Raw genomic sequence first — 18,959 nt, forward strand, 5'->3', positions numbered from 1 at the left:
TCCACAGCTAAAGAGATTGGTTTTATCGGGTATCACAGTAGCCAAAAAGCTGATCGCATCACGCTGGTTTCAACCGGAAAAAATGTGCCGTAAAGTTTGGTTGGTTTCTTACATATCTCGATGTAATTTACCATGAAATATCTACAGCAAGAATTCTGGGTCTCAATGAATCCAAAATGTCAATGTGGTTAGAAGTGGTGGAGAGAATAAAAGCTAGCTTATAATGGTAGTGTCTGGTTAGGTGCGAGGGATAGTGGAGGTACTTCTCAAGGTGGGGTCCGGGAGGGGGGGGTTCGAGCTGAGCATATGTGTGTAGGTTTTTTTTTTTAGATAACAGGTATTATGGGTATATCTTATATAAAACAACTAACTAAAAGGTGATCTCATTGGATGTGCCCTGACAATTAATGCTTGTATATCTTATCATGTGTTGTCATGTTTGTTTATATGTTTGTTTAAAAAATTATAAAAAAATAAAATACAAATGGATATGTTGATAGCGTCATAACGACTAAATATAAACATTCTGTCACGGCGAATGTCTTAGTCTCTTACACAATGTTGGATTGTGTAATCTATGGGTCACGAGTCATTGTGGAACAAAAGAAAAATCGCGGATTGATTGATTGATTATTTGCAATTTTATTTAAAATGTCTTCTTCCTTGCTCACTCTCTCACACTGTCTGGCACACCCACACACCCCCCCCCCCCCCCCCCCACACACACACACACACAACGGCGGAGGAGAGTCAGACTGAGAGACATAGAAGCAGCTGCGCTGTTTTAAGTAAGCATGGCCTATTGAATTGATTGATTGATTGCTAATTTTATTACTGTACGCCTGGTTTCCAACTGGTTAAGTTTAGGCCCTCTAAGGTAGGTTTAAAAAAAGAAATAAAAAAATAGGGCGAAGAAAACCTTTTTTTCCCCTATAGGGCAAAGAAAACTTTTTAATTTGTTTTACCTACTTTCTATAGAAGCATCTAAGAATGAAGTTCTATAGAAAGTAGGTCTGCATCCCCTTAACAATTGTGTGTATTGAGCCGTACTGTATTGTACCCATTCTGCATCTGGTAATACAATTTTCAATCAATCAATCAATCATTCCAATAACACACAGTTGGATGTGTTAGTTTGTTGACTTTTTAATTTGTTTTACCTACTTTCTATAGAAGCATCTAAGAATGAAGTTCTATAGAAAGTAGGTCTGCATCCCCTTAACAATTGTGTGTATTGAGCCGTACTGTATTGTACCCATTCTGCATCTGGTAATACAATTTTCAATCAATCAATCATTCCAATAACACACAGTTGGATGTGTTAGTTTGTTGGATGAGAACCGTTGGATGCACTTCCGAGCTGCTTCCACATGGAGGCAACTTGTCTTTTTTGTTGTTGTGGGAACTACTTTTGCTGGCGGATGGTTTTTTCAATAAATCTTCGATTATTAATAATAATAATAATAATAATAATAATAACTTTATTTGTATAGCACTTTTCATACAGAGGTTGCAGTTCAAAGTGCTTCACAACAGTAAAAATACAGGCATGGGTGAGCATAGCAGGGTATGGTAAATAATGTGTGTTTATTGTATAGCAATAAGGTTGGATGAATGTGGCAGTTGTATAAACGCATTACACCACTTGCAGTCGTGATTTGTGAAAAAAATTTCACAAACCACTCCTGCGCGTGATGTAATGCTTAAATGAATGTGGCTAGCTAGCTAACAAACACTGTAATATTAGTTTAATAATACACGTTACATAATACATGTTAGTTTGTTAATACTTACTCGCACATCCACAAATAGTCGGTCTCGGTCTCATTTTCTGTTTGTCGATGGTTTGTAACGTTAGCTAACTGTCTGTAAAGAAAACTATGGATGAGTCGGTCGCACTAACCAGTTGAGCTATTAACATGTCGTTAACAGCATTCGTTCAGCTGTCAGCTCTCACACACGGAAGCAACACGACACGCGCGATAGGGCGAAGTGGATGGGCCAATGGAATGAGCACACTGTGCGCACCCAGTCCTCGTGGGAGTTGTAGTATTATGTAGTATCACCTGGATTGACTTAATTATTGCCAATGCCTTTTGTAGACTACAATGTTTTTTTTTATAAAAAAAAAAGTCCCCCGCCACTGTGGCCGATAGAATGACGGAGTTACCTGCCACAGCCGAATTCTACACGCATTTGGCCAGTGGCGGCCCGTGGATGCTTCGCCACTAGGGGCGCTATACCAAACATTTTGCAAACATGTACAGTACCACGCAACCGACTCATGGCAAGACGTGAGCGATTCGACTCACGCTCACGGCAATGAATCGGCTCTTATGAACGAGTCGCTCAGCTGTTACTACAACAACACACAACCAGTCAAATAAAGTATAGTCTAATTCACAACTTGAAACACAATATATAAATAGAAAAGTTAGAAACAAAACTCGCTCCATCTCCAAACACAGGCAGATCTCTCCCTCTCTCCTTCTCTCTCTCACACACAGCGCGACGTGGAATCGATTCGTTACACAATCAGACCTATTATATACCAAGAATAACTTCAGTATGAGTACAGGGCTGTACACATATTTTGCATATTGTTAAACGAGCCAAGGCTAGCTATTAAACTATCGATATGAATAGAAAATCTGGGACCCTGATGTAAACAAGACAAACGTCTTTCTCTGGTCTGCATCCCCTTAACAATTGTGTGTATTGAGCCGTACTGTATTGTACCCATTCTGCAATCTGTTAATAAAGTTCTCATTCATTCATTCATTCAAACATAGACGATATTGAACAAGCCATAATCCACGTATTTTCAATCCAAACGCGAGAGAGAGAGAGAGAGACTCACTGTTTAGTTGACACATCCAGGGCAGGAGGGCTTGCCTTGATAAAGTAGTGTGTATAATCCACTGTTGATGTATTCCAGACCACTGTCCACTGTGTCCAGACTGCATCCGCCATATAGCTTGTTAGCCAAGTGTTAGCTTGTTAGCAGTTAGCAGCACCACACAACAGTCACAAGTACTTCATTCCTTTGTCCATTTCCGCTCGAACAGACTGCAAACTACCTGGCGACGTTCTATCGCCATGCTCTAAGACAAACTCTAACCTTAACCAACTTTGAAAGAGTGCCTAAGCTTAACAGTCTAAAGAACTTGCAGTCACGGCACGCTCTAAGACAAACAGCTGCCTGCATCAACAACAACACAACTATCTATACCACCAACGGACCAACCTAGGAATAAGCTAGAATTGGAACATTAGAAATTGGATTCGGCCAATCAGAGATCGTCTCTGTGAAATTCTGCTACGGAAAAAAATACTGGCGTCGGCCAATCAGAGAGCGTCTCCGCGAAATGCGGCTACAGAAATTCTTGACGCTACTGGCTAGACCGCTTCAAATCGCGCCCGGATTCCAACATAATAGTCATATTTCAACGCACAACGCGTTATGCACTGATTGGCTGTGACGGATACAGCGATCAAACTGTGACGCGCACTCAGAGCGCTATCGCGTCTAGCCCGGGCCGAGAAATACGAAAAAATAAAAAAATAAAAAAAACTTGATGTCACTTCCTGCTCAGGAAAACAAGTGTTTTTTATTTGAGATAATAACGTTATATTGTGCATTGGAAATACAAACATACTTAAAATGAGTAAATATTATTCATTTTAAACATGTTTATATTATTTATAGTGCTATAAAACAAAAAACTAAAAAGTTTTATTTTCTTCTTCTCTGATTTAACAGCAGGTGGGGCGGCGCCCGTGCGCCCCTAGTGGCAGAGCCGCCACTGCATTTGGCGGGTGGCGGGTGTTAATGTCAAGCCCAGGTAATGGGTGATTTCAACTTAAACTGGCTCAATAATTAATCTCAATGATTATAGTATATCAAGGCTCAGAGTATCTCAGGGAGATTAGTGCTAACCTTAATTTATCCCAGTTAATAACCAAATTTGAAAGACTCTTCCAGGTCTGCTCTAATAGATATTTCATTCTCCAATAGGCCTGACAAAATTACATTTTGAACTTGTCATTAGTGATCACTGTCCAATTGCTTGTATTAGAAGTACTGTATGCACTTAAAAAAAACAAACTACTAAAAGAAACTTCAGTGAACAAACGTTCTGAACAAACTGATTCAATGGTGATATACAACTTACAGTTGAGTTCTCAGAATTACAAATGGTTTTCTTTTGTGCAGACTTTTACTTGTCGTGATAGGTATCTACCACTTAAAAAATTATAATTAAATGGGAATTTTGAATACAAAATTTAATAACACCTGGGTTCTCTCAGGAGTTGTCAGGCTTGTTTAAAGAAAGGAACAGTGCTTGGTGCCAGAATCTCAGGTGACATTTCACATTGGCTGTCATTCAAACAGATTAGAAATAAATGCACCTCTGCAGTGAGAAAGGCCAAGTCAGACTGTTTTTGAGCTCCTACTCTAATCCGTCCAATTTCGAGAAAGCAGCTAATTTGAATAAATTAGTTTATTCTCTGCCTACGCATATCAAGTACGATGACTGTGATTTTGGTCAGAAAATGTCTATTTGTTGTAACATTTAACAAGCACTGTGATCATGCAGGGCATTTGTTTGATAAGACATAATATAATAATTCCGGTGCCTTTAATGCATCATGCCCCCAGATTTTCTTTCAATCACTTCACTCCTAGTGTTGTATTAGAAGCAATACACCAGGAGTTCAACTGGGGAGGATACATTGGCATTCCCTTTTTATAAAAAATAATCTCCAATTATTGTGGAACAATTAACTCTTTAATATTTACATCTTAGGAGGTCGTTTCCCTTGTGTTTGGAAAACAGCACACGTGACCCCTTTATATAAAGGTGGTGAATTACCCTGTTTAGAAAAAGTCATGAAATTAGTAGTGAACAACCAATTCCTCTCAATTTATTCAGGTTTAAGTCAATCCAGTTTTAAAGCAAATCATATAGTACTACTTCAGCTGTCACCTTAGTTAATACTGATTTAATAACTGTATTAGGTAGCACTTTATAATAACACCCTGTTATAATACATTTATAAGGTATTTGTAGATAATGAACTAATCATGAACAAACCATTTATATACATTCATAAATGATTATTAAATCATTTATAACTATATTTGTATAACATTTACAGATTAAGTTCTACATTATTTATAACTCATTATCAACATTGTTTGTACTTGATTTGTTCATCATTAAATAATGTTGTTTAATGTGTAGTAACACATTTGTAGATGCTTTGAAAAATGGATATGAAAAAACGACTATAGTGTATCCATTTATTTTTCATTTGCAGATGCTATCGTGGGGGCCACTCTAAAGTGAAGCCTATTCATCATTAACAAGTGTCTAATACAGTTAATTATTTGTTTACTTTTTCATCACATGTTACAAATGTTATAGGCAGCTTTCGGATACACCCTTCTTTGTGACATCAAACAGTGACAGAATTAGGACTAAAAATAAATGCAATTTTATTAACATATAAAATACATGTGCATGACATATAGTGTAACATGGGGGGCACTAGGACCCAGGAGTACCCTGGCCAGGTAGAGTATCTAGAGAGGAAGTTTCACGCGAGCGAGACTGCAAATGATTTATAGATGTTTTATGAATGTCTTAACAAATCATTTGTTGAACATGAAAAATAAATGGAGATACACTATAGTCGTTTTTTCATATCTATTTTTCAAAGCATCTACAAATGTGTTACTACACATAAAACAACATTATTTAATGATGAACAAATCAAGTACAAACAATGTTGATAATGAGTTATAAATAATGTAGAACTAATCTGTAAATGTTATACAAATATAGTTATAAATGGTTTAATAATCATTTATGAATGTATATAAATGGTTTGTTCATGGTTAGTTCATTATCCACTAATGCGTTATAAATACTTTGTAAATGGTATACAAATATAGTTATAAATGATTTAATAATCATTTATGAATGTATATAAATGGTTTGTTCATGATTAGTTCATTATCTACAAATACCTTATAAATGTATTATAACAGGGTGTTATTATAAAGTGCTACCCTATATTAGATAATAGAAAACACTGTGCACCCCTCTTTGACCTGTCTAAAGCATTTGACACAGTTGGCCATCATCTGCTCTTGCTAAAGGTAATATTGATCTTGATAGAGTGGCTGATGACTGGTTCCATGACTATTTGTAAGGGAGTGAAACATATGTGTGAAAACGGGTGATGCCCAATCTGAGTTTTTGCTGATAACAATTTTGGCCTCAGTCCTCTTCACTATTTATATATACCGTAATTTTCTGACTATATTTTTCCCCCATTTTTCGACCCTGCAGTTTATATAACGGTGCGGCTAATCTATGGATTTTTACAGCTAACGGCCACTAGGGGACCTCCTAAATCTATGGATTTTACAGGTTACAGTCCACCACCTTTAACTCTCACTCGCTCTTCTCTCACAGGCACACAGCTGCTGCAAGTTAATAAATGGGAGCTTCCTCAAACAGCCATCTCTTTCCCGACAATCCCCTCTGTGCACGAACCCTTACATATGGTAATTAAACATTAAAACACCTGCAGTTTATAATCCAGTGCGGTTTATATATGTACACATCATTCAATTTAGCTGCTGCGGCTTATATTCAGGTGCAGCTTATAGTGCGAAAATTACGGTAGTCTCTACATTGAATGGCTGTCATGGCATCCCTTTGTATATATTTTATTGTATTTGCTGACTCCACCAACATTCCTTTGATGCTCTGCAGGAAGCTTTCATCAACTGGTGCTGAATGCTAGTAAAACTAAATGTATGCTATTTTCTAGATCCAGAAACAGAGATTACAATTACTTATGTATATCTATTCTAATTGGTTCCACTATTGAGATAGTCACTGAATATACATATATCTTGGCATTTGGCTTGATAAGAAATTTACTTTTAAATACCACATAGTCAGCTGAGACTAAATATTGGGTTATATTATACATAAACAAATAAAACATCCCTATGATTTGGAGAAAGATGATTGTTGAAGCAGTCTTTATGCCAGTTTCGGATTATGGTGATGTAATTTATAGAAACATTGCATTATAATATAATATATAATATATATTATAGCATTGTATAGCAGTGTACATAAAGACCCAATGCCTCATCCGTAGCTAACAGTGTACCGCACTGCCACAGGACCTAGCATGTCCTACCATGCTCTGTAAATAGCTCATGTACAGATACCGATATGCCTACTTTGTTTACTTGTTTATTGCACTATGTCGCTCTATTGGTTGGACTCTTATTATTATTACTTGTACTATTGCACATCGTTGCGGGCGAGACCCCCCGCTTTTCACTGTATACCTGTATGCCGTGACAAATAAAACTCTTGTATCTTGTATCTTATCTGTTTTAACCATAGACACCATCTATTTTTCTGCTCTTAGATTTATAACTGGTGACTCATCATTGCATCCTGTATGATAAGGTTGGTCTTCTTGATCAGAAAGACAAAATAGACATTGGACTATCAGCATTTATGGAAATATGGAAATACCACCATATATCACAATGATGCTTGCTTGGAATTATGGACTTTATCTGACGATTGGCTTACACTTAAGGTCCAACGAGTTCAGTCTGGACTTGGTCTGCCTTTTGTTTTGATGCACCGGATTCCTGGGCCCTGTTCCTCGTACCTGGCTAACTGAGTTAGCCGGATCATTTTCAGGATAACTTGACTTAAGCTAGACATTTCCGTTCCTCAAAGTGCGATTGTCTAAATCACTATGGCAACAGATCAGGAAGTTTGAACCTGGTCCAGGCAGGGTTTAGTTCAGTTAGCTCGATAAACTGGCCACGCCCTCGCAAAGAAATGCCAGCTCCCTTCCTGAAATAATCCTCACAGTCTGACTAGATCCCATTATACCATTCTGAATTATGTTTTTGTGCTTCGTTTTTCTAGAGGGGCTTTTGAAATGTAAAATAATATACCTAAAATGCTGATAATAAATCATATTCAGCCTATGGATTTACTTTGTCCTAAATAATGCACGTCATATATACAGCGCTCGGAGTCGCGAACACACTATGTGGTTATTTTAATAACGGCGCATTGCAAATGTGAATCCCGCGGGATGTTTTTAATGAATGAAACCTATTGGGTGTTTGGCTCTGATTAGTTTCATATTCTCCGCTGTGGATGTATTTGCTTAATGGAGCGCCCGGATTGTGTTTCATTCAAGCATAAATTGAATCCATGCATCTTTATGCGTGGATTGTGGATATGAATTACGACAAATCTGAATATGTGGATTGTTGAATTGTATCACTGTCACTCACACGTTATTGTGATATTGTAACTGGGATTAAAATGTTTGAGGAGATGCGCTGTTTGACGGATTTGATGACGTGGACGTTATTTGAGAAAATTTATGAGCAATTGCAAGCCTTTGACGTTTTGATGGATGAATTTGAGAAAATGCATTTATCTGTTCAAGCACTGTTATCTGATGATGAACAAGAAGGTGATTAACATGACTGGTGTCACTGGTATAAACCAAAGGTTAATCAATTCAATGCATGTATGGATGATGTCCGAAACAGATTAAAACCTGATTAATAGAGAAACTGCAAGCCTCCAAGTCTCGGGGGTTAGGCCTTGAAAATCTTGGCAACCATGTATTTATATAGTACATGATACCTAAGCACATACAGTACAGATATCATCATAAGTATCTATTAATTCATATCAATTAGATACTCTTTGGGCTTGTTTTTATCTACTTATTCTGAAAGAGTTGAACTAATTATTTCCGCTAGCAAGATCTCATTCGATTATTCATTCCATTAAGCCTACTGCTAGCAGGCACATTTAAAGAAATATAATCTGATTGATTGGGGTAATGAGGGATTTAAAGCCTATAGCCTATAGATTATGCATTTAACTTGTCGACGAGGCTATTGAGCCGTACTGTATTGTACCCATTCTGCAATCTGTTAATAAAGTTTTCATTCAATCAATCAATCAATCAATGGCGTTAGAAAATCAGGATTTCTGCGATCGACACCGGCTGTCTTTTCAGGTGAGGCGGCCACGGGCAATTATCCTGAGTATCAAGTCTGGTTCGAATTAACAAGACTGAATCAGCGTTCGAGGAACAGGGAAAGCCTGGATTCAAACATCGTGTTAATTGAATCTGGATAATGGGAGTTTTGATCGACTTAGTTGAACCAGGTATGGGGAATAGGGCCCTGGAATGATCAAAAACCTGCCTACCATAGTATCCGTTTTTAATTAAATGTGGGCCTGTGTTTTGTCCTATTTATGCCAAAAAAGATCCCCTTTTATATGTATCTGAATTGTTAGCATTTTCTACTTTGACAACATTGCAAATGAGGGTAAAACCTCAATTTCAAGAATAAATTAAGGTTTCAATCAATCAAGCAATCAATCAATCAATCAAACAACCAATCAATCAATAAATAAATAAGTTATAACAATTTGAGACCTGCAAGAGACAACTTGGTGTAATATTTATTTTTAGATATTAATATTTTCAGATGGGTCATTAGGTTAGCAATTAGGGTAGCTCATTCATAAATAGTTCAAAAGTATAGTATAGCAAAGCTAATGCTAACTGTTTCATTTATGTGAATGAAAAATGCTAAAACTATTATAAGTAAACATACTAATTTAAGTATTTGCATGCCAGTGTAGTATAGTAGGCTAAATGTAGGATCCGGTAGTATGATATACTGTCAGTACAGGCTCAAACAATACATTTTAGAGTGAATATGTTCTTCAATCCAACAAATAAGTGTGAAAACGAGAGCAAACGTCACATCACATGAATCCAACATTCCAGAATGATGGAGCTCAGGACTCTGAGCCTTTAGGTAGGCTGTCGGTCTGGTTGCCTTTAGCTTTGAAGAAGAGAGTCTGGGTGCCTGATATGCTTGTGAAACCTACTTCTGTTAGAAGTGGTTAAAAATACACATTGTTCCTCTGCCTTTCCAGAATAAGTAATAGTGGTCTTTGAGGCTCTTAAGCTCATGCTCTTTTCCAAAGTGACTTGCAGTACATCCAAAATTGTATCATCTATTTTACAATTGAATCACTTTTTAATCATTGTACTATAACCATTCATGCATAGGAATCTTCACTTATCAATTGACTATCTTGCAATTACATGCACAATGAACTCCTTCAACAATGTTCTACTAAAAAAAAAAAGAAAAAAGAAAAAATCTACTGCAGTGAACCGAACAGCTCATGTAAATAGAGGATCGTTTTATGACTATAACAGCGGTCATTATAATATAATAAAGATTAGCATGACCTTGACTCAACTGTGAATTATATTAACAGTCTTCTGCCCAGCACTACATATCCAGGTATCACAATTCAATGTAATTAATAACTTAACATTTAAAGTTCAGAGCTAAATTTAGCCAGGCCTTCACACGGTGTGGCTGCATTCGGTAGTTAGTTAACTAGGCTCTTGGGAGAGTGGGTGGTGGTGATGTATTGCAATAGGTTTTAATGACTCTCGTGAAAACATGGAAAGTTGTTTATGGAATATCATAATCAGATCCACTGATAGTTAGCACATGACTGATACAGCTGCGCCGCTCCTCACTGACCTGAACGAATGTGAACTCTCTCCAGCTGAGGGTGCCTCCAACGGAGGGCAGGGATGTCAGTCCCAGCAGGACATAGAGGAAGAAGCCCAGGATCCCCAGCACAAAGAAGGAGTCTGTGCCCCAGGCCTCCGTATAGTCGAGATCAAACGGAGTCGTTTCATTCTTCATCTGAGAGCGGGGGAACGGCAGAATAGAGAGGAGTGGGTTGTTTGAAGGGAACAGAAAAGAGAGAGGAGGAAAGGAAGAAAAACAGTGAGACAATACAGATTTGTTGTTATTTTTACCTTTATTTACCAGGGTAGGTTCTCTGAGCACGAATGCTCTTTTTTAGCAATGCCCTGCTTCACAGTTCCATTCACACCTGGGAGCTGCCCAGTACAACCACAGTCTGACACTGTTGGCCACTGGAGCAGTTGGGGGTTAAGTGCCTTGCTCAAGGGGAGCTTCAGCGGTTGGTACTGAGGGACAGGAGAGAGTTATTCATTCACATCGGCGTCCAGATTTTTCCTGGCGGTCCGGGGGATCGAACCGACAACCTTCCGGTCACAAACCCGGACTCAATATCACTTCCAGCACTGTCACTCTCCTCTCGAATATCATGCAGTATCTGTCTCTAATCCATTCAATCTCACCATTCTTATTCATTGACCCTCCAGGTCCCCTTTTAGATGGATCACTTCCCAGACAAGCTGGACATGCTCCTAAGCTCTTTCCCAGAAGATGGCACCCCCCTCCTTCTGATGAGCAATTTCAACCTGCATGACTCGTCTCAGTCAGACACAGTGGTCTCTCTCCTACAATCATTTGACCTAACTCCCACTGTCATGCCTCCCACTCACACAGCAGGCAGCTCCTTGGATCTCATATTCTCCCATAACTCCAGCATCATTAACACCACGGTAAGTCCCCTCCATGTATCTGACGGCTTCTTCATAACCTTCTCACTAACTCTTATGCTTATCCCCAAACCATCCACCCCAACCCAAACCGTCTCAGTCAGACTGCAGCTACTTCTCCCAAGCTCGCCCATTCCAAATGCCGAATCGAGAACCTCATCCTTTACCCTGTCATCTTGACACTCGAGGCCTTGACACTCGTAACGTCGAACCGTCCCACTACATGCCAGCTGGACCCGATACCCTCCCCACTCCTCCAGACCATAGCACCAGACATCCTCCCAATCCTAACGGCAACCATCAAGTCCTCCCTCAACACTGGGGTGGTTCCCACCTCCCTAAAACAAGCCAGAGTCACACCCCTCATAAAAAACAACCATGACCCCCACTGTCCTGCTCTTCACTGAGCAAAAGCGAAGGGCCTCTCCTCTGTCCTGATTCTCCTGGACCTCTCGGCAGCCTTCGACATGGTCAACCATCAGATCTCTCGCAGGAATGGGAGTGGCTGGCTCTGCGCTGGCATGGCTGACATCCTACCTTGACGACCATTCCTACCGAGTATCATGGAGAGGGTCCCTGTCTGCCCCACGCCCACTTCAGACGGGTGTCCCCCAGGGCTTGGTACTTGGATCCCTCCTCTTCTCCCTCTACACCAAATCTCTGGGTAACATTATCACGGCTCATGCCTTCTCGTATCATTGCTACACCAATGATACTCAACTCTTCCTCTCCTTTCCTCCCTCAGATATCCATGTCTCTGAGCGGATCTCGGCCTGTCTGTCTGACATCTCCGGCTGGACTAACCACCTCAAACTGAACCTAAGCAAAACAGAACTGCTTCACCTGCCGGCCAAATCCTCCCACTGACCGACCTTTCCATCACAGTGGAAAATGTAGCCGTAGCCTTGTCCCTGACCTCGAAAAACCTTAGCGTAGTCATTGGCGACGAACTTCTCCGCTCTCATCGCCACAATGACCAAAACATGCTGGTTCCTCCTGAGCAAAGGATCCGCCCTTCCTGACAAAAGAAGCCACCCAACTCCTTGTCCAATCAACAGTCATGTCTCGCCTTGACTACTGCAATGCACTGCTTGATGGTCTACCGACCACTGCCACCAAGCATTTTCAACTCATTCAGAACGCAGCCACCCGTCTGATCTCCAACCTACCAAAGTCAGCCCATGTTATCCCGCTTCTTAGGGACCTACACTGGCTTCCCATCACCGCACAAATTCGCTTCAAGGTCCTCGACCTGGCATATCGCACAGCGAAGGGAACGGCTCCCGCCTACCTCCGGTCAATGGTCTATAACTGCACACCCTCAAGACCCCTCCACTCTACATACTCTGGCCGCCTCAGACCCACTCCTGTCCGAGCTCCAGAAGGGTCATCAAAGAGAAGCCACCTATTCTCGGTCCTCGCTCCACAATGGTGGAACGAACTTCCCACCACAGTTAGGACAGCCGAAACACACTTTTTTCAATCAATATCTGAAATGAATTAAAAAAAATAACACAAACTTCTTATACTACGTCTTATACTAATATGCACTCTTCCTACTATACTAAATTATGTCTTCACTACTATGCACTCAACACTGCAGCACCCACGTTTCAGCACTGTTTGATGAACATTGTTACTCAGTTGTAAGAGTTGTACCCTTCCTGCTGACTTGTCGTACAGAACTTGTAAGCCGCTTTGGATAAATGCGTCAGCTAAATGACAAAATGTAATGTAAAATGTAAACCCCCTTCTCAAACCTTTACGCCACCACCGAATTTCATTGTGTTGACCTTTGCATTAGTGAACAGATATGCCAATACCCTACAGTCCCATAGGCATGTCTCGCTCTGCATGCAGACAGACCACATACGTTTGCCAGCCCACTGTACCTCGTCCACCACCTGTGAGATGAGTTTGTGTCTGACAGTGTATCGTATGGGGATGATGAATGTATAGATGATGTGTAGAAAGGCAAAGCCCAGCGCCAGCAGCCCCAGCTGTTTCCTGCACAGCATCCAGCGATCCAGCCAATCAGGGAAACGCCTGGAACAGCCAAAACCTTTATTTAGTTATTCAATTAATTAATTGATGAATTAATTACATTTAATTAAACTGGACTTTGAAGAAGTCTTTATTCATTGCACACATTGCAGCGTAGTCATGCAGCGACACACACATACGATGGGCGACACACATAGGAAACACACACATGCATTTTGTGGGGGGGACGTGATGAGATTTCCTCTCTGCACTTGACCCATCCCTTCCCAGCGGGGAGCAGACATGGGTTGCGGCGTGAGGCCACACCCAGGGACCAATCCAAGTGCTCCTGTCCATCTTCGTCAGGGACGCAACAGCATTAGCGATCTGTTCTGCATGTTTTTCCATTGGGTTTATTGTTTTTTGTGGAGGGGAAACCCTTGCGAGCAGGGGGAGAACATGCAAACTCCACACAGAAAGGCCCAGGAGATACCCCACCTGGGTACCTGGCAATTCGGCAACCTGCTCACCAAGCGGGATTCGAACCCAGGACCTTTATTGCATTATTGTGTAAAACACACTCCAACTGATGTACCTCAAATGTAACAAATGTAACTGACCTGTACTTGGTTCCTCTGTAGAGCTGCAGGACGGAGGCCAGGACACCAGGCAGGTAGCACAGAGACAACATGACCAGAGACACAATTGGAAACACCTGAACAATGGAGACACACAGCGGACAGATGGTCGCCAGTGAGGCACAGGTTTGGAGGTCAAGCACATCTTTGACAGGGAACACACTGGGCTTGGGGCTACATCATGCACAGAGAACACACAGTACTGGAGCTACAGTACCACACATACTGACTGACCCAGTAACAAGTAACAGTGGACTAGAGGGGTTCCCAAACTTTTCAGGCCGCGACCCCCAAATAACGGTGTCACAGAGCCGCGACCCCCACTATTATAGGAGGTAAAAATAAAAATAATAATAAAAAATATTATTAATATTAATTTTTAATAAATGGAAATGTATGAATAGAATAGAATATAATCTTTATTGTCATTGTTGGTACAACGAAATTTAGTTTGGAGCATCACCACTGGCATACAAACATAAAATACAGCATGTGCAAAATAATAATGTCAATAATAATAATAATAATATAATAATATAGTATCAATGTACCAATGTCCTCAATAATAATACTATACCATCAATGTCCCAAGTGCAATAGTGCTAGTGCAAATAAATAAATATTACAGTGACAGTCCAGTTGAGTTAATGGATGGAGGGGGGGGGGGGGCATTGACTTGCAATGGATGAAATAGTGTATAGTGCAGCAATGCAAGTCCGGTTCACAGTTATTGTTGTAATGGAGAAGTGGGAGTTATGTCACCGGGGGTACGAGGGGGGGGGGGGGGTGCGGGGCGGGGCGGCAAGTTAATGTTGATCGTTGAGCAGCCTGACAGCCCATGGATAGAGGCTGTTGGTCAGTCTGCTAGTTCCGGACTGGATGGATCTATACCTTCGACCAGAGGGCAGCAGTTGAAAAAGATGGTGTGCTGGGTGGTTGAAACATGCAAACGTTCAAACGCAAACACACTAATAAGCATTGGAGGCTTTTAACCAGGGCTGGACTGGGGAAATCATTCAGGCCAGGAAATATAGTGCAAAATATAGCCCCAGTCAGGCCACTTTTTAAGCCGGGGGTCTGGGGGTCCCCCACCAGGATTTTTTTTGTTATAAAGACTTAATTTCCTGCATTCTGTTGCAGATTTTTTTTTATTTGTACCCTTTAAATGCCAGTGTTTGTGATGGCATCACAAATTATTGTTAAAAAACAGGCTAGTGTAACGCTTCCTCCGGTCCTGCGGGACCGGACGGCAACCCTCCTCCCGGTTCGGCTAGATCAGGTGTCGGACCGTCTCAACTCCCCTTCCATACACCCCTTCATAATACAACATTGCCAACCGGTGGGCTGATGCAGATCTGGCATCAGCTCACTCACCTGATTACTATTATTTACTGCCATTTATGTTTATTATGTTTATTGTCTGTGTTGTCGTTGTTGTATCCACTTTGTTAGACTTGTGTTCCCCTGTCTGTGTTTTGTAAATATGTTTTAGTCTTGTTGTTCAATTGTTATTGTTTTTCCCAGTGTGCTCTGTGTTCTGTTGTTTCTGTCTACCACACCTGTGTCCTGTTTGTAATTACCCTCTGTCTCTAATTAGTGTTTGTATATTAGGTGTTGTGGGCCAGCAGACACTTGCTGGTTCATTGTTTTATTGTTACCGTTGTTGTCAGTCGTGTTTGTTGTTTTCTGTTTTGAAGTAAAAGCCTTATTATTCACCACTATGCCGTCTCCTGTATCCTGTATATCTCTCCGTTCTACACTGCAAACTGAGTTCCACCACATCATGCCAGCAAAGCGGCACCATCGTAACAGGCTAGCATATGTATGATTAGCAACAACACAGATTTGTATGGATTTTCAGTTTTTTTGTAATCTCAGATTGAATAAAATACAATCTTTTATTGAACTTCAGCCCTGATCATAACACCACATATTCATTTTTATAATTCTAACCCTTTAAATGCCAGTGTGTGTGATGGCATATATTTGCAACCCCCACTTTGGGAACCCCTGGACTAGATGAGAACATAATCTAATACACAGCCTTGGCGGAATAACACTAACGAACAATCACACAGAGAAGGAAGTAACTTTCAAATTGTAAATCTGCGTGACAGATTGCTGATTACAATTAACAGACAGCACGGCAAGCTGCCATGGGCTGGAGGAGAGACTCTCTTTCTTGTTCTACCTTGTTCCCCAGTGCAACCACGATCCTGTAGGAGATATCTTGATCATTCTCGACTGCCGCGTAGACGACGTCTCGGATGAGCAGGTAGAAGAAGAAGAAGGCGGTGAGGCCGGTGGCCAGGCTCAGCGGCAGCCTCCACTCAGGGAACAGCCGTAGGGGGAAGTCCTCCAGCTCCCTGGCTGCAGACAGAGAGCCCCTGTCCAGGGCGCTGAGGCCCAGCCTGGTGGCCAGCTCAGCTACCGCCTGCTTGGCCTCAACGCCGTCCCCACACAGGTACACCTGGAATACACACACAGACACACACACAGACACACTCCTGACACAGGTACACCTGGAATACACACACAGACACACTCCTGACACAGGTACACCTGGAATACACACACAGACACACTCACACAGACACACTCCTGACACAGGTACACCTGGAATACACACACAGACACACTCACACAGACACACTCCTGACACAGGTACACCTGGAATACACATACAGACACACTCACACAGACACACTCCTGACACAGGTACACCTGGAATACACACACATACACACTCCTGACACAGGTACACCTGGAATACACACACATACACACTCCTGACACAGGTACACCTGGAATACACATACAGACACACTCACACAGACACACTCCTGACACAGGTACACCTGGAATACACACACAGACACACTCCTGTCACAGGTACACCTGGAATACACACACAGACACACTCCTCACACAGGTACACCTGGAATACACACACAGACACACTCATTGTTTTGAACATACCCACACCCATACAAAAATGTACTACTGTAAACTTGTATTCCTGCATGTTTTTTTGTGCACATTAGTAGCGATTTGCCACAGAAATACTCAAGTGAGTTTTAATATTCCAGTGTTTTTGGTGCAAACTTTAGAGATGTATCCCGAATTTGCCCAGAACAGGGTAAATCTGCATGTTGCTATAATGCCCCTCTAGCTCATGGAATGAATAGTTTGTAATTGTATGATATTTCGAAGTCCATCGAAAGCCCTGGGTCTCCTCTCTCTTACGACTACAAACTTGAATCATGGCGTCATTTCCTCACGTCTAATTCATCAGGTTTCCGCCGGGATGCGCTGAAATATTTATACACTCATATTTAGCTAATAACACTTAAAATCATTGGTATACAAATGTAGTGCTAAAAATATACACTTTGACTGCTGTTTTGATAGGGTTAGGTTCTTTAGTCGTGGCTACATTTGAAAAGGAAACGCAACATTAATTACTATGGACTGTATTGATCTATGACGTGATATTAATTTTGTACCGGTACCGGACCACTCAGGCTTAAGGGGTTAAAGCTTGTGATTCTCCCCTCTGTTCCAACCTTTGTCAATCAAGTTGTATATGTTTTAATTGATTTGTTATCCTTGATTTTTGCCTCACCTTGTCTTATTGTTATGATTTTATATGGTGCATGATTTTATATGCTTATTTCTGTATGTATACTCGTTGTGACTGCTGTAAACAAGGAAAACCTCAGTTGCCTTTCAATTTAAATAAAGGTTTGAAATTTAATTTAATACTGTAGTGAATCACCAAGGTACTGGAATATTACATGCACTTAGGTGAATTACTATAGTATTTTTGTGGTTTTACCGTTTCTATATATTTCCATAATATTGAGTATAATATTTCTATAGTAATTGATGTGTGCGGGAAAAAAAGAACCCACAGGAATACTAGTTTTGCTACAGTTCATTTTCGTATGGGAAGTCACTGTCCACGAATGAAAATGTCTACTGAATGTGCTTTTCATTCATGAAGTTATTTAGTAGGACATGTTTTCCGACGTGTAGTCCCCCCCATAATTGTCTCTCTGTATGAAGATGAATGCATGCTATGTGCCATACATACAACCACAACATGTAATCCCATTTCTTGTATCTCGCCATGGCAAGGCAGCGGTTTACAAGCACACTTGCTGCTCCATGATAAGAAGATTAAGTTGTTTGTTAAAAAAGAATCATGCAGAGAATCACTCAGAGAGAGAGAGAGAGAGAGAGAGAGAGAGAGAGAGAGAGAGAGAGAGAGAGAGAGAGAGGCAGAGAGTTAGAAAGAGAGAGAAAGAGAGGGAGAGAGAGAGGGATGTTCTATGTGGCTGCCTATACCACCATGAGAAGGAGAGGGAGACAGATGATGTTGACAGGTAGACAGTAGTTGCGTGGTTTGAGTGTTTTCTCCCCCAGGTGTGTGCATAAGTGAACCGGGCAGCCAGCCATGTCTCCTTACATTACTGCTATAGTAACGGTAGGGGACGGACGACAGACTAAATCTCCATCTGAATGTAAATGTGACACACCCACAGCCCCGCTGTGGATCTAATCAAATTGCCGGCCAGGGAATAGTGCACACTTGTAAGTGGGCATGTGCGTACAACAAACACACATATACCCACACAGACCCACTCACACTCAATCACACAAAATCATGCACATGCATAAACACCTGCACACACACACAAACCTGCACACCTGCACACCTGCACACACACACACACACACACACACACACACACACACAGACACACACACACA

The 18,959-nt window shown here is 41.0% G+C and overlaps 1 protein-coding gene across 1 annotated transcript in view; it reads right to left on the minus strand.

Moving 5' to 3' along the window:
• The window catches only part of LOC311246543 (metalloreductase STEAP4-like), a gene marked incomplete at both ends in the record, with an annotated part of 69,270 nt that overhangs the window by 40,242 nt on the left and 10,069 nt on the right, over positions 1–18,959 (minus strand). The window contains 4 exons of the mRNA XM_084336693.1: positions 10,667–10,834; positions 13,455–13,608; positions 14,166–14,260; positions 16,375–16,653. Of these exons, the coding sequence (XP_084192819.1) occupies positions 10,667–10,834; positions 13,455–13,608; positions 14,166–14,260; positions 16,375–16,653 (696 nt within the window). The remainder of the gene's footprint in view (positions 1–10,666; positions 10,835–13,454; positions 13,609–14,165; positions 14,261–16,374; positions 16,654–18,959) is intronic.

This window comes from Notolepis coatsorum (assembly GCF_963971535.1).
Source record: "Notolepis coatsorum genome assembly, chromosome: 19".
NCBI lineage: Eukaryota > Metazoa > Chordata > Actinopteri > Aulopiformes > Paralepididae > Notolepis > Notolepis coatsorum.